Raw genomic sequence first — 17910 nt, 5'->3', positions numbered from 1 at the left:
TGTATATCTTGGCCCCAATGAGACTATTAACTCTTGCAGCACCGGGTGTTAAGGCAATTGACTCACACAGTTATGTAGATATCCCAGTCCTGTAGTCGCGGGATGCATCACGCTGCCTTGCCTGGTGTTAGCTTCTGTTTCTGGGGATGAGGGTTGGGCGTGCTCCCTTACCTTCTCCAGGTAAGCTAGCTTAGCCTTCTTGTGTGAGCTTTTCAAGTGCACTTTAAGGTTTGTGGGATTTTTTTCCTTTTAGAAATGTCCCTCATAATTTGTCTCTTTCCACTACAAGACACTTGCTTTATCCAAAACACAGTCATATTCAAAGTAATCCCAAATTGGAAGCTGGTGCTTTCTCCAGACTTTTCCTGACATGATTCTGCGCGTGGACGGAGCAGCAACACAGACGACTCGACTAACGTACTGCCACCTGCTGGCATAATGAGACACAGCAAGAAAAAAACCTGGAAACTAAACTTCATTTTCACCCTTGACTATTGTATGACACGCACACATCAACGAAAACTAAACACATTTTTGCAATAAATTCAGTTAATTTTAGTTAGTTTTGTGAACACTCATTACAGTTTTAGTTAGTTTTCCTTTTTTTGTTTTTATTTTTATTTCCGTTAACGAAAATGTTTTTTCACTTCTAGTTTTCGTTATTTCGTTAGTTTTCGTTAACGATAATAACCTTGATGGGTATCCACAGGAATGAAAAAACATTTATAACTTTATCTATCACTGTTCACCATGGGCTAAGCTCAACCATTCATATCATCTCAAATCTCTCCATAAACTGCAGTTAGTTCAAAATACAGCTGCTTATATAAACATATAACATAAAACACCTGTTCTTAAACAGCTCCATTGGCTTCCACTTCACCTCCATGTCAGTTTCAAGATCCAGCTTCTTGCTTTCATAGTGTTTCATAACCTCGCTCCTCCATATTTATCTGATTTTCTCCATACATACTCACCCCCTCGTACACTCCTCTCTTCTTCAGCTTCCCTTCTGTCTGTTCCACCTGCTCACCTGACTACCATGGGACAGCCGATAGTTGTTCTGCTCCGAGACTTTAGAATTCACTTCCACCAGATCTACAAACTCTGGCTCTACTTTTATATCGTGTCTTAAAACCCATAATTGCAAACCCTTCATCATGACTCCGTCTGTTTTTACCTTGTTTAGTTTTTATACTTTCATACATGTTTTTTATTTTTCATTTACTTTATGTTTTTATTTTGTTGTACTAATGTAAGGTGACCTTGAGGGTCTTTAAAGGCACCTATAAATAAATGTATTATTAACAGAACAGTAGTCTACTAAATTTATTATTATTGGCTGATTGTCTACCATAACTGAACATGTTTAGTCATAATAAATTATAGATTTTTCTTCCTGTTTAGTGTGTGATCATTCTGAATTGGAACCATTCTGAAGAAGTGGGTGCTAGCATATGCTCTGTAAACCTGCTGGAAATCCATCTGGACCTGAGGATTTGTTATTTGGAAAATGCTTCATGGAATTCACACATTGAAACAGATGGATGGAGAGGACTACAACCTTTTACATTTTAGTAGATTTAAATTGTTAATACATCCCTTAATAGCAGCATCAGACGGATGAATCTGTGATGACTATAAAGCATCATAAAAGTCTTTCAAAGATTTAATATTTGTTGTGGATTATGAGGAATGTTCTCAGTCAATTCTTTAATAGACTAAATAGTTTTTCTTTCTTTATACTAGAGATGGCACGATACCACTTTTTTATGTCCGATACCGATATCATAAATTTGGATATCTACCGATATGAATCCGATATAGTGTGTTTTTTAATCAATAAAACTGTTTTTTTAATATCTTGCTGCATTTTATATAAGTTCATACTCAAGTTTAAATAAACAACAACACTAAAGCTATTCTGTTATACCTGTATGTAAAAAATACACTGCACCCAAAATATTTCATAGTTCAGCAACACTGATCAATCTAATAAACTTAAACCTGCTCCATCCTCCCTATTCTGGTATTTTAAAGAGTACTTAGCAGAAATATTAAGCAACCTAACTAATAGGGTTGCAAACTCCCAGAAAAAAAAAAATAGGGAACCACCCCCCACCCTCCACCTCATGATGCTTAATCGATGTAATCCACTTTAATTTGATGCAGGGTGAAAAAAAATGCACAGAAATCAATTATTTTTCAAGAATAATTAAATAGATTCAACATCTTTCTTCAACAGAATTGCAGACTGCACAGACGGTACCTTCCCAAAGGAAAAAGTACTATAGCTTACTAGGGTATATTAGACTGAACAGTTACTATATACAGTAATGGACTTCTATACATTTTACATCAGACTAAAACTTTGGGTGTAAGATTCAGATAATTATTTATTAAAAGCTAGATATTTTAAATGAGAATAAGAAAGAAAAGTATGTCTTTGTGCCCCCTTTTCCCTGTTCATGCCCTATCGGCCCCCCTGGCTAAACTTTGCTAGATCCGCCCCTGCACAGTTACCAGCCGTCAGCTACGTAGAAAAGGATCCTGGTGTAGAAAGTAATATTAAATACATTCTAACAACAGCTTATCAAGCTTAAACGTGCTGCTGTTGTTCAGCCGCTGGTTTCCTCTTTCTGGCGCGAAGTGGGCCAAAAACAAAGAAGAGAGACGGACTCGCGACAGAAAAGCCGATCAGCTGATCATTGATCAGTTTCATGATTGAAGTAGCAGCAGGAGAGGGGGAGAGAGAGGCAGTCGCTCCATATATCGGTTGTTAAGCTTAACGTGGGAACGCTTTACAAACATTCAGAGATGAACTTACACACTTGCTTTACTTCTCTCTGGGATAACTTCCTCGGAGATGAAATGCTGGTTTGGTAGCGAGGCTCCAAATACACACAGCCGCTCTATCACGTGAGCACACTGCTCCGATGTGCTACGGTTATGAGCCGAGTTACGCCGTGTTGCAAGTTTTGTGAGATGTTTTTTTGATATTTAATGGATCGGATTACATTTTTTATTTCTCGCCGATATCCGATCCAGTAATTTAGGTCAGTATCGGACCGATACCGATATGTAATATCGGATCGGTCCATCTCTAGTATAAAGTAGAGATGGACCGATCCGATATTAGGTATCGGTATCGGTCCATCTCTACTTTATACAGCAATGAATTTTCTAGATTTATTTCCATATTCAGAGTTCTCCAAACACAGCCATTACAAGATTGTGTCTTCTTAATTTAATTACAATTTTAGTTTTCTGAGGTTGGTAATTATACGCTCTTGTTGCAAAGCAGCAAAGGCAGCATCTAATTCTTAATTTTTTTTCGTTCTAATAAGTGATTTTTCTTTATCTTTCAGTAAGAAATATTGTCCTCCTAATTTTTTGTGTGACTTTTTTCGGTGTCAGAGCGATAACAGCTGGTGCATGATCACTGATAGTGATAGGTTTAATATGAGTGTCTGTGATAACCATCATGATGTGAATGTGAGTGGTGTACTGGCAAAAACAAAATGCCTGAGACCATCGCAAAGACAAGAATCTTTCAGCTAATGTTAAAAAATGTCTGTAGACTGCAAATGTTGTCAGATACATGTAATATTCATAAATCCATATTTTGAATAGATAAAAAAATAATAGATAAATTATAGTGTTGTATATGTGTACACATGTTTTGAACATATATATGAGTCTGACAGCTAATACCTGCCTATAAGTAATTTAGCTGATTAGCAAATTTTAGCCTCATTTCTCTGGAACTTCACAAAGTTTCCATGTTTCCAAGTTTCCATTCCAAATCTCAGTGTGTTCATGTTTAGCTAACTGTTGGAGTGCTAGGCGCTCACTAAAGATGTGCACATGTATGTGTCTGTGCTGTATGTTTGTGTAGTAAATCCCAGCATTGAAGGTAGAACAAGCATAATTCTGAGTGCAAAGACAAGAGAAAAGAGGTGAAAAGTGACATAAGTGAAACAAAACAGTGCAGCCATCAAAGAATAATTCCAAAGTAACTTAAAATCACAACAATAGCAAAGCAAAAAAAAAAAAAAACCCCAAACAAAATATGCTATTAAACCAGTGGAAAAGGAAAATAAAAAGGAAAGAGTCACAAAGGGCTTTGTGTGGATATAGATAACCTGACACAAGATCAGTACAGCCATGGAGTGGTGTTCCGATCACGATAGAGCTGTTGATGTGCAGATTATCAACTGTGATGACAGCTCGGGAGTCTCCTTGGATGAAATTCTTCTGGATCAGAAACAAGACTTTCTGTAGCATCAGGGAAATTGAATTTTAACGCTGAAGTCCATTCGTCTTGATTCCTGGCCACTGGTCTTCATCAGTTCTTTTTTCTGATGCATTAAATAAAGAATATAAGCAGTTAGCAGTTCGGAAATAATCCTGAAGTGCTCTGTACATCCAAATTCCTGCTCATATGGAGATATATCTCATGTCATATCAAATGTGCAGCTCAATTCAAATAAATCCACAATATTGCATTCATGTAATAATATGACATTTCCAAGCTATAAGATAAAATCTGTGTTCTCAGTGACAGTCGTGCAAATGGAATTCTTCCTGAAAGCTGTTCAGTGTGGTAACTCTTTGCATGAAGGCCAGTGGAAAATAGATTTGCACTCTGTGACTTAATATAGTTCTTCAAATGGAAGAAAACCAGATCAGTCATCAGAGAGGGTGACAGTAGCCAAGTAAATGTGTTAAAGCAGCTGAGCCTAGAAATCATCTGTGGGGTGCACATACCAACCCTCCTGGCATACTGAGCTGAGCTCCTCACTGGCAACATGAAGCTAAATATATCACATGCAGTGTGTGAGTCTATGGTGGGCTAATCAACACCTCCTCCATTCATCCATCAACCTCCACACCCCTCCACCTTCCTACCCTCATTTCTTCAGTGCTCCCTTACATGCCACTGGACCCCATGTGCTTTACTTACTGCCTGACAGTGTTGGGCAAGTTACTTTGAAATAGTAATTCAATTATAGTTACTAGTTACTTCTTCAAAAAAGTAACTGAGTTAGTAACTGAGTTACAATATTCTAAAAGTAATTAATTACTTGGAAAAGTAACTATTGCGTTACTTTAAAAAAAAACAAAGAACGTTTAACCCTCTGGGGTCCAGGGTATAACTGGCCATTTTTTTACTACTCTTGATTTTCTCTCCACATTTTCCCTTTAAAAACTATTTACTTTGCCTTGTTTGGTATCATTCTTTTTAGCGCAACCTCGCGTGCCTGAATTTACAGTTATGTTTTCATTTTGTCATACTGTATAACCAGAATTGATCTAAAATCAGACAAAAAACATAAAATCAGAGTAGAAAAAGTTATATTTTTACTGTAACAACCACAAACATGCTTAATGAATCATATTTCATAACTTCAAATGCAAATATTAATTGTCAATTTTAAAATCCTATGCACAAGTTTTGCAAACAACAAAGTTATTTGCATCCATTTACCTTTTACCCTTTTTTTAAATAACCATTTCAAACTATTTAAAGAACAATCAGCTGTTCTTCAATAAGATGCCACACAAATTATTTGTGCCACTCCAAAAAAATCATTTCTGTCCACTATAAAGGAGAACATCACAGCCTGATACCTGCAGGTCTGACAGCAGCAGGTGTATCACTGCTGTTTCTACCTGGAGACAGCAGTCGCCTCATTGTTCTGACACACAACACAAGACTATCCACAACACTACACACTAACTACACAAGACAACACATTAACTACACACAACAAACACGCTAAACGTCACAAATCTCACATCTCAAAACTCGCTCTCTCTCTCTCTTTCTGCTCTCTCTCTTTCTCTCTCTCTCGACGTCGCTCCTAAAACTTTTTTTTGTTTTGTTTTTTTGCTCATAAGCAGAGAGTGCTTGCTAGCGCTAACGTGGCGAAACTATTAAGGAAAAAACGCGGCGTATATCTTGTTTATCATGACTCTGGTTTTACGTGGCCTATCGACACAATTTAAAAACTGGCACCTTGTTGCTTCGTCTTTAAGTGGTCATGTGATTGGCTTACCACGACTACTTTATTCTTCCTCAGTCAAACAGCAGCACTCATGCGATTGTTTTGCCCCCTGAGCTCCAGGTGTTGTGCTAGACAGTGATCGTGATTACCGTCCGCGGGAGCGCGCAGCTGCTTAAAGCTGTAGCGTCCAGATTACTTACAGCTACTTCCTGCAGCTGATATAAGACGCGGTAAGCTGAACACAGCTTCGACGTCTGTTTGTTGAAAAATAGTAACGGACCGCGTTTCCTTGTTAGTAACTGTAACGCCGTTGTAACGATAGGAATAGTAATTAGTTAGATTACTCGTTACTGAAAAAAGTAACGCCGTTAGTAACGCCGTAACTTGTAACACCGTTATTCCCATCACTGCTGCCTGAGCAGGAGGTGGTGGAGAAGAAGCCAGGGATCCCTGGTTTATTTTCCCAGACCACCTTTGGTATTTCTTTTGCACTTCTTTTACATACCTCACAGCAATAGTTGACTAATGGATTTTAAATATCACATTAAAATACATATATATTTGACAATGTGTCACATTTACACTAAAAACGAACCAAATTAATGACACCATCTTTGTATATTTACGAGGTGGATGATATGGCACAGAAACACACAGTGAGGTGAGCTTAAATAGAACTTGGTTTGGTTTTTATTTCTTTCAGCTGCATTCAGATAAAATTCTTCGATGCTTCACTCTAAGAAATAAAATGTTGTATTTACTTAATCAAATTATGGCAACCGGTGCCACAAAACTCAGTTGTTTCAATGGGAAAAGTAATTACAATTAATTGCAATTATATGTAATTAATTGTTTGATATTTTAAGTAAATCTAACTAAGCTTTGTTAATTAAATGCTGAAGGTTATAGTTAAATGACATTAACTTTACATCTACCGAAAACAGATTCAATTAACTTGACATGATTAAGTTTAGCTTGCTAAAGCTAAATGATGATTTTTGATAGTCAAAGGTTATGTTAACTGTAGACTGTAGCTGAACTGTTTAAGTCACTTTAATACATCTGACGTTATTAAACTCGGGTTTAGAAAATTGTCCTGCAAGGAATTTAACAAATTCTTCATTGTGCATTGAACTCGGACTATCATAAATTCAAAAAGAAAAACATGCACAAAACTGTACTGGTAGTTAATACATACAATGTGTACTGATTAAAATAAGAAAAAAAGTATATATTTACAAAAACTGAATATGTACCCCAATATATTCCAAGTGAAGAAAAATAAAGATGCATAAAAATAAAAGATTTTTTTTTATTGATAAATGTCTCACTTTACTATCTTCTATCTGATAATCAAGTTTCGTCATTTTTAAAGGTTTTAGTCTCAAACCTGAATCAGTTTAAACCAGCACAACTGGGCTCTACTCCAAAGGTTTAAGTCATTTACATTTAGACTGTCACTCTGTCACTTTAACACAACTACAGTCGTCTGTAACACCTGCTGTTAGAAATGATGAGCTCACATCAGTCACTTTATGTTTTCTCATTCTTATCTCACTAAAATTCTTCCTGTAAAAGAAAGATACTTAAGTTGTCATGAAGTGTAAATATTTGTAAAGAGGAAAAGCACAAAGTGGAGAGAACTGACGTGAATCTCTCTGTGCTGATTAGTATAGTAAAAGTTTCTGTATAAACTGATTTTCAAGACAGATTTCATCTTGACTTGTCTGTGATATTAAATGAAAACCATATAGAACAGTTACAACAAAGAGGAACACATTTCTGATAAAACAATGTATTTGTGACATTCTAACATGAATGAATGAATTAAATAGTACAAACTAACATTGTTATTATACCCATCTAAATCAACAGTAAACCTTGTGGTCAAACCTTGTGGTCTATCAGGTTATCTTCTGCACATTTGTTTCTGAGTTGCTTGCTTGTCTATTAAAGAAAAGATGCATGGTTTGACATGGCATGTCTTAATAAAACAGTCCCACCCACCCCCATCTCCTCCTTTGTCTAATCTCACCTCACCCCCTCTGACATTTAAGAAATCTATCCAACCATATCCTACCCAACCCCCACAGCACCGCCACCATTGCTGCCACTGCTTTGTTCCCTGGCAGTAGGCAGAAGGTCTGTTTTAGTATTGGACATCTGTCTACCCTTCACCTATTTTTATGCAGCTTTAAAACATCCTCTATTATTTCACCCACTTGGGTATTAAAACTGTTTTAGTAATCTAGCACTTTCATATGTTATATGGTCAATATAATCCTTTTAATAGTATTTTATTATGTAAAAAGAGAACTGGTTTCACCCTGACATAAAAATTTTAATAACCTTGCCTCCAATTATGATTTGTAGTGACCATCTCATAACAAAGAGAACTTCTCGCCACAGACATTTGGGAGCCTCTTCTTCCAGAAAACAAAGAGCAGCAGGGTAATGGCTCAAGGTGCTGATGACATTTCCCATCTTGCCAAGTAGAGTGTCATAATCAGATAAGAGGAAGTGGATTAGTCTCTATGCTGAGTGCAAAGTTGATGATTCCCGCCTCAGTAGGTCTTGAACCACTCTCGTCCTATTATTTATCCTTTCACCCCCAACCTCAGGGAGTGAATTTCCCATGTTACCCAGCCTTATTCAATCTTGTTTGCTTCTCCACTTTATAGCCCAGACTGACTAATGACTAATAGACAGATTTCACAAAAAGAGTCACCTGGCTATCTCCTCTCAGATGCCATTTTTCTTCTCTCTCCACCCAGTCACCACATGTCTCTTGTACTTCCTCAGGACTACTTTTCTGACTCAGATCTTCAAGAAGTCCAGATGCTTCATGCCACCAGTCCCTCAAGAATCTTGATAAGGTCATCTGCCACTGAGAACATCATTGTTGCTCAAATTTCCTTTCTACTTAACCCTGAGATCATTCATCAAAACTGCTCCAGCAATTCCAGTCTCTCCCTTTTGTCCCAGATCTACATTTTTGAAACAATGTAAAGAACAGTAGTAGAAAAGTAGAAATTCTTAAAATGTTAAGGGTGACAAGTTGTAGGGTGGGTGTGTTGGAGGAGGGCGAAGTTCTGGTGTTTGCTATCAGTATGGTAAACCAAATCCATCCTTTAGATGCAGATGCAGATGTACCACTGAGTCTTGTCCTGTCAAGGTGCCTCTTCTATGTTGTGCCATGCATTTATGGAGTGGCTGCTTGATTTTGCCAGTGTAGATGTCTGAGATGTAAAGAGCTCCCTGCTTTAGAGAGAATGTTTTCTGCCCAGAGTTGCAGGGTCCTGATTACTCCAAGTTTGTGTTCCAGAGGGTGATGGGACTCAAAGAGGAGGTACTGGTCTCTGTGTGTGGGCTTCTGGTAAACTTCACTGTTGAGGTTTCCATTCTCTTCAATGTGCACAGCGCAGTCCAGTAATGGCAAAATATTATCCTTTGTATCTTCCCTGGTAAACTTTATGTTTCTATCCACTGAGTTGATGTAAATGGTGAAGGTTTCTTGGGTTTTGATTTTGGCTTAGGTGTCATCCACGTACCAGTGAATAGGTGCTGTCCCTCTAAAATAGCCAAGAGCTTTACTTTCCACTTCCTCAATGTAAATGTTGGCTACCATTGGTGACACTGGGGAGCCCATGGCACATCCATGTTGATGTCTGTAGAAACCCTAGTTGTATTTAAAGATTTTGTTGTGATGGGTTGTGTTCCCCAAAAAGGTAGCTAGGTGGCGAGGTGCTTGAAAATGTTGTAGGCGACTGAATTTATACTGCTAACAATGGGTCTGTGTGGGACTCCTTCTTTGATCTTTGGAAGTCCATATATTCAGAGTATGGCACCGCCTGGGTACTGACAGTGGTGTTGTGTATCCGTCTGCTCAGTCAGGAAGTAAAGAAATAATTAAAGACATTAAAGGAAGAAGTTTTGGAAGCTTGGAGCTTGCAAAGACAAGCACCTGGACTTCTTCAAGTATTCTTGAAGACGATTCACCTCTTATCCGAAAAGCTTTTTCAGTTCTAAGCGCAATTGGTGGAGAGTCCAAAAACATTAAGCCCTATAGGAGTGTCCTCAAGAGGGTCATGGACCCCCTATTGATCCTGTACCTAATCACATGAGCCAAGGTGTGAAAACATGTGAGGGCACAATCAACCAAGGTTTTGGGGGACACTCCCATAGGGCTTAAAATGTGGGACTCTCCACCAATTGCTCTTAGAACTCAAGAAGCTTCTCGGATCAAACGTCTTCAAGAAAACTTAAAGACATCCAGACACTTTTCTTTCCAAGCTCCTTAGACTACGATGACCTGGATGACTGAGAACCTTCACAGACACATTAAAAGAAGACATTTTTCTGTGATAGGCTGAACTAGCTATGGGTAAGCTATACACACAGTTTAATGAAGTGGTAAGTTAAATATACTGTTATTAAGCAAGGTACACTGAACTGTAGTAAGAGTATACTTATTACAGTTCAAGAACAGTGGAGTGCAACAAAGGGGCCAAGCCCAATACCCCCACACCAAAATTCCCCCTACACCAAACTTAACACTTGGCAGAAAGTACCATTCTTTGGCAACCACCAAACCCAGACTCATCCATCAGATTGCCAGCATGATTCTTCATCTTATTGTCATTTTTATTGCTGCTGTTCTTTCAGTTAGTGAGACAGAGACAGTTATCCTAGTTATTGAGATCTTCATCAATGCTATTCAGTAATGGTAAGTAGTTTAGATGAACTCATTTGGATTGTGTAAACATTCATATTAAGACATTTGATGTTAGCTGTGGTTATTATTAGTTAGGAGATTAGATGCAGCCCTTCAGCCCTTCCTTTAGATGCACACTGTTGGAATTTTAGTTTTGGACCACTAGAGTAGTGACAGTTAAGAATGTGAATCATATATTGAGGGCTTTGAGAATAGCTGTTGAAGGATTTTAACACACCAATGACATTCTGTTACACTTAATAATGTAACAGAATGTCACCAGTGTAGCTGATTCTATGGTGAAAGGGACTTGATTGTATACCAGTTATATGTGTGTTTTCCTTAGAGGCAGTCACATACCTCGACCTCACTGTTATGTGAATCTGTGTCGAGGTGTGGTTATTAGTTACAACAGCTGCAGATGTTGAGTGGTTAAGAGTTTTGATCCACTAAATGAACGATTCTCAACATCCAAATTTCTGGAGCTTGTTGATAAGAAAAGCCAAGATGACTTTGTCAAAAACTTTGTCACTTCAATTATGGTATTGAAGTGGTGTCTTGAAGATAGACTAATGAGGGTGAAGAAGCAGTATGTGTTTGTGGATGCATGTCTACTTTTTATAACTCTTATTATGTGTGAGTGAATTAATGAATAAAATTGCATTTTTAGCTATTAACGATCAATATTTTAATTTGATTTATTGTTGTACAATTACTTTTCCCAGTATCTGTGTTATGACTTCTAGAATTCTAATTAGTGTATGTGAGATTACTTGAAAAGTCTGGTCTTACACATAATGTAACACCATACACAGCTAATGATACACAAGGTTACACCATTCCTGGCATAAACATGTTTTTATGTAATGACTGACCTTAGGCTCCTTTGCTGTGCCACTAACAGGCTTTTGTCCTTAAAGTTGATGTTTGTGTGGACCTATAATTTAGTTCTCACGGTAAATCCAGTGGAAGTGGAATTGCAGTATTGAAAAAGAACAATTAGAACAGCGTGTATTTGTCAGTGCATTATTATTTTACCAGGGAGCACTTAGCTTTTAAATTGCTAATGTGGTTCTCTATAATGCTAACATTGATAATGAATGTTATTTTGATGGGCTCTTTTACAGTCAGCTCTTAATGACTGGAATTGAATGGCCTCTACTGGAAAGGGTTATGAAAGGCTCACAGTGAAATGTTACCATTTTGACAAGTTCTTGGTTTTATGTTTATCTATTCTTTATAATCTATTCAATAGGAAAAAAAATTAAAAAAATTAGCTTTTTCAGACTGTAGTTGTTAAAAAGTAATCATAGCAAAATATTTGGGGGGTCTAATTGTGCTTCTTGTTATAGTAACACTGTGCTCAACAAGATGTCATATCTTTGTATGTTTACTCTTAATGCTTAATACACTAAGTGAATATGGGAGTAAATTTGTTGTAACTCCAAAATTAGCTGATGACAAAAGTACAGAGGCTAAGCTACCAGAATATCTATCTCGGGTCCTCTACCTCTACATGACTGAATAGAACATCATTATGTTACAGTCCAGACTCTCAGCTTCATCTAATGATGATGTGCAGTACTTGTAACATAACACAAAGCAAAGGTAGCTGTCACACTGTTATTGAAGTTCTAGTTTTGTCTGTCTTCTGGGTGGGCCTACAGAGTTCTGCTCCTGTAACAACCTGTAACAAATTAAAATTCTATAAAACTTTCAACTGCTGTGTTTTTAAATCTAACATTTAGTTGAAAGTTTTCTATCTCTATGCTACCAGGCTGTAGAGGGCTCTACATCTGGATGTAAAACTGTTTAAATCTGTTTGTTTATTATTGTCAGTCTCAATCTCAAAGGCCTCCCTCTCTGTTTAAAATGATGGTAACAAAAACTAAGGAGTGACAAATTATTTAATTATTGACAGCAACACAGGTGTTTAGGATGGCTAACAACAACACTATAACATAGTGTGTATGCTAGCGGCTAACCTAGCTAACGCATTAACAATAGGAGCTTCAGAATGATGCTACATGTTGTATAGCTCTATAAGATGTAAACACGTACACATCATATAGCAACGTGATTGTATTTACCTTAGTTTAACGAGTCATTAGACACAGTAAAACCATCAGCAGAGATCGTTAAAACCAGAGCACCCAAGCTGTGTAAAAAGTGCAGGGGGATGTTTGTGTGATCACATCCAGTGGGTGTGTGGGGTGGGAGTCTGATGCAGTCTGATCTTGCTTCAAAAAATGTGACCTGGCAGCCCCTGTAACTGGAAAATTTTGGCTTCACTTTTATACAGTGAGAGGAAATGGAGCCATGTTGTACATTTTTATACAGTTGTTGCTCAGACCTAACTTGTTAAAATGATTAGTACAGTGTTAGAACAAGAAACACAAGGTTAAAATATGAAACGAAATGTATCAAAACAAATGGCTAATGAAAACTGTGACTTTCTCTTTGCAAAAAGCATGACCGCTCATCTGATTCTTCTCTGACCTCTCTGTATTTGTACATTTCACAGGTCCATGGGGTCGTTGTATGGGAAGTGAATGTGGTCCTGGAGGCAGCCAGAGTAGGGCAGTATGGTGTGCTCATTCTGAAGGTTGGACCACCCTGCATACCAACTGTGACCAAGCAGAACGACCAGACAACCAGCAGAGCTGCTTCAGGGTGTGTGACTGGCACAAAGAGCTATATGACTGGCAGCTGGGTGCCTGGAACCAGTGTGTGCCAGTGATGCGCAGTGCAAGGGTGCAGCGTCCTACTATGTGCACTCAGGGAGAGGAAGGAATTCAGACCCGTGAGGTGGGCTGTGTTCAAAAAGCAAAGGGTGAGCCTGCAGAAGATGCAATCTGTGAATACTTTGAGCCCAAACCACGCCTAGAGCAGGCCTGTCTTATCCCATGTCCTCAGGACTGTGTGGTGTCTGAGTTTAGCCCATGGACTCCCTGTTCTAAAACCTGCGGGATAGGGTTACAGAACCGGATTCGCTTTGTTCTGGCACCACCATTGTTTGGTGGGGCAGCCTGCCCAAATCTGACTGAATTTCAGACATGCCAGCTAGGTCCCTGTCAGGGAGAAGAGAGCCTTTACAGTCTCAGGGTGGGTCCCTGGGGCCCATGCACTGTTCCACTGTCAAGGCAAACCAGACAGGCAGACAAACCACCAAGAGAGAGTGAAAAACAACCCAGGGAAAGTGATAAACTTTCTAATGAGGGAGACAAACTCTCCAAAGAGGGTGAAAAACCACCCAGAGGAGATGGCAAACAGACCAGAGAGGGTGAAAAACAATCAAAAGAAGGAGACAAACAGCCCAAAGAGGGCGAAAATCCACTTAAATCCAAAAGAAAACTGGGCAGGGGAAACAGGAATAGGAAATCAGATAGGCCATTGCGACTGGCTGATCGGCCAAAACGACAGAAAAAAGCGAAAAACAAAGAAAAAAGAGAGAAATTAAGAGAGAAAGTCCAAGAGAGGTTAAGGGAGAGGGGCAAAGCAAAGGATCCTGAGACCAGAGAACTCATCAAAAAGAAGAGGAACAAGAATCGTCAGAACCGCCCGGGAGGAAAGTTCTGGGACCTGCAAATCGGTTTTCAGACCAGAGAAGTGACCTGTGTGCATAAGAGTGGGGCTGTCGAAGCTCTCAGGTAACAATGACTGAAATATAATAAAGAAAATAACAAACTGTTATTTGTGTCACCACAGATTTTCTACCATGGTCATGGTTCTATCCTTCATAGAGTATTGATATAATTTTCTTTGTCAGCATGTTAGCTTGTCTTCTTTTTCTTTTTTAAATCAGTTAGAGACTGAGAGCTATAGCTAAATCGTTGAGATTTGATCTTTGAGCTTGTGTTAGAGTTGATGATTGTTATTCTATTCATTATTGTTTTTAAATTAAACTCAATTTCATTTTATTTATTTAATAAAGATGAAATATCACCCAAAAATGTGTTTTATAAATATTTTATCATGCCCCCATTAACAAGATTACTATTAGTTTTAATTCATGAGAATGTAACACAATTAATATAGACATCTTCTGCAAGCTCAATCAATGTTTTTGTACTCATTAAAGTCATTCTGATATTCTTAAAATTATGGGGAAAGTTGATCAAATGTGAAAAGGACTTTCTTTTTTTTTTCTTTTAACGATGTAACTTGCCTTGCATCCATCAAAAGCTGAGGCAGGAATAGGCTGATGTGGTTATAGCACACCATAAACCACAACCTGATTCACTAGCTGGCCTGCAGGGATATCAGAGACACAGAGTTGACAAAGTTGTTGCTGTCAGTGTTTAAGTAACTTAAAGATCATATAAGTTAAGTAATACACACAACTGGTTAGTTTTTAGCTGCCTTGATAAGTTAGGTTGGTGCTGATGTTTTGATATTTGAGAATGTTAACTCTGAATTAAACTAAGTGGTATTAAATGTATGAGCCATCCAATAACCGCCATATTTTCCCAAATACAGTTGCTGATTTCTTTGTTTGCTTGTTTTTAACTTTAACTAGTTTAACTATGGATAATAACAATAAATTATTAAAAAGGCTAGTAAGTCAAGGGCTGAAAATGGTCAATGTCAGTCACTGTGGCAAATAATTGTTAGCTTTGATCGACTAACCACAGGCTAGAGGACTGGGGGATATATACAGTGTTAACTTTGAGTCTGAAATGTAAAATTTTATAGTAGTTTCCAACTTCTGCCAAACAATTGTTTCTGTGTATGCCAAAAATAATTCATAAGTAGAATATAAAAACTTCAGGTTTTCCATTGTATTTCCATTTGGCTCATTACTTTTAGTAAACTGACTGATTTTCAGTATTTTATGTCCTGTCCAACTTTACACTCATAACAAGCTAACAATCTCTTAATGACTAAACAGGTTGTTTGTCTAGTTTCAAAAAAACATGAGAGAATTACAAAAACTATCTGTTGGATGGTTTTCTGAACGCTGTCTCCATAATTCAGATTTCAGGTGTAGAAAATCAAAACTACTGTATTTGTAAGCAGGGCAAGATGGTTGTCATGATCAATAAAATCTAAGCAGAGTAAGGATGTTATGAACAAGTAATTACTCACTGAGATGTAGTATATAACCAGGGGTGCACATAAGTGGTCCGCAGGTGTGCATTCGCTGTCAAAATAAAAGACGCGCACTGGATAAGAAGTTGCAACGCGCGTTTGCGTACATAAGATTTTCTGGAGGAGGACAGACATTTGTTTAGAACTCTTAAAGATGTCGAAGAAGCTCCTTTAAGCAATTACTTTGGTGTTCCTCCACCTCCAAAGAAATGTCAGAAGGAGTCTGAACCGCAAAAGAAGAGCGTACTCTCAGAAAAGTGGTTGCAGGAGGTGAGCTGGCTTCAAACAAATGATGAACGCACAGAGATGTGGTGCAGAATATGCCGTGAAAATCCCACTCTAGCGGACAAAAACAGTGCCTTTTATATGTACGCAAACGCACGTTGCAACTTCTTACCTGGTGCGCGTCTTTTATTTTGACAGCGAATGCGCACCTGCGGACCACTTATGTGCACCCCTGATTATAAGGAAAATTCAACACAGTTCAACTGGCTACAGCGTATGTGCTTTGTGTGACTCCATTCACCAAATCACTGAGATGAAGAGCAGTGCAGTATGTTAACATGGGCCATATAAACCATAATAAGAAATAGGCTGTTTAACGTGTAAAGCTTCACATGGTCATAATCAAAACATGGTGCAGAGGCTTGCAGGTAAATTGGGGCAAAAATGAAAGTAAAATAAAACAGTTAAACTAACACAGAAAAGGAAAGAAAGTGTGTGTGTTAAAATCTAAAAGAAGAAAAATGGAACTGTTAGAGAAGCTGAAAAAAGAGAGAAGCATCGCATCATTATACCAAATAATTTTCTTTTGAAAAAGTAAAGCAAACACAGTGATAAAAACAACAACAGCAATTTTAAAGTCCTGTCTTCAAACAAGGCCATGGCCTGTGGAAGCAGCCACAGAAAATACAGATAAATGATTTTTTATATTTGGAACTTTAATATGCCGATTATCACATTAGCTGACTCAGACAGAGAAAAACCTTAGAACTCTGTGCTGCATTTCACTGGTCATTTCTGTTGTTACCATTCGTTCACTCTGCTTCTTAATAAACCAGGAAAAAGCATTTTTCATGAAACATCTGTTTATACTATAAATATGATCAGTGATGTTTCAGTGATACATCTGTCATACCTTTGTGCTTACGGTGCAGTCATTTTGGACACAGATAAAATATTGCATAATTATACGCATTCAAATATTCTTTCTTTACATGAAAGCAAATTTCAACACATCATACAGCCTGTTCTTTTTAATAGCTGTTATATCAGTTACAGTATATACAATATATCTATTTTTCCTACAAAATATAAAAAATGTGGATCAATTGTGACTTTTGCACAGTTCTAAACATGTTTTATTACATTTTTTGTGGTTACATTGAGTACATTGCTGTCTTTATTTTCATATTCTACAGTCTATGCTCTCAGGAGACTTTGCCAGTGACCTTCCAGGCTTGTGTGATAACCAAAGACTGTGATGTGACTGAATGGTCCAAATGGTCTGCTTGCACCAAGGAGTGCTATGACCCCACCAGTCCCAAGGCGGTGCGGACTCGCACTAGAAAAGTGACCCAGTTCCCTGTGGGTGGAGGAATAGATTGTCCAGAGTTGGAGGAGAAGGAACCCTGCACCCCCCAGAGTGACGTGGTACCACCCTGCATTACGTAAGTACTTGTGCTTTAACAGACTTTACTTAATGTACGATTTTCTTAAAGCAGCAGAAAGTGACTCATTATTATGAACTTACACACCATACCTCCCTGTTGTAGACAGAGAACAAGGCCAGGTTGTACCTCACCTCTTTCCCACCTCGTTCTCTGGGGTGGTACAGGGCGGAGTAACGGTTTCGTCCATCTCAGGCTTCAAAACACAAAACTCAATTCTTTTTTTCTTTTTTTTCCTGTGTTATTCCTGAAAAAAACCCCACTTCCTGCATACTGACCCAGAAAAACAAAAATCTGTCTTTAAATGAGAAAGATCGAACACAATTAACTTGGTAGAGACATTGCCAGAGTCTGAAACACAAAACTCAGTTTTTATATGGACTGACTCAGAAACTGAGATCTCAGTGACAACTTTCATCATATC

At 38.0% G+C, this 17910-nt stretch overlaps 1 protein-coding gene across 2 annotated transcripts in view; it reads left to right on the top strand.

Annotated features, from left to right (window-relative positions):
- thsd7aa (thrombospondin, type I, domain containing 7Aa) overlaps window positions 1-17910 on the top strand; it is a 272763-nt gene that overhangs the window by 24392 nt on the left and 230461 nt on the right. For both annotated transcript variants that reach the window (XR_003215883.1, XM_019350980.2), the window contains exons 2-3: window positions 13250-14375; window positions 17238-17486. Coding sequence is in view for 1 of the 2 variants with exons in the window: in XM_019350980.2 (XP_019206525.1) it covers window positions 13250-14375; window positions 17238-17486 (1375 nt within the window). In the remaining variant the exon portion in view is untranslated. The remainder of the gene's footprint in view (window positions 1-13249; window positions 14376-17237; window positions 17487-17910) is intronic.

This window comes from Oreochromis niloticus, linkage group LG22 (genome assembly GCF_001858045.2).
Source record: "Oreochromis niloticus isolate F11D_XX linkage group LG22, O_niloticus_UMD_NMBU, whole genome shotgun sequence".
NCBI classification, from domain to species: Eukaryota; Metazoa; Chordata; class Actinopteri; order Cichliformes; family Cichlidae; genus Oreochromis; species Oreochromis niloticus.
The sequence above is the reverse complement of the archived record's forward strand: the minus strand, read 5'-3'. Positions and strand labels throughout refer to the sequence as shown.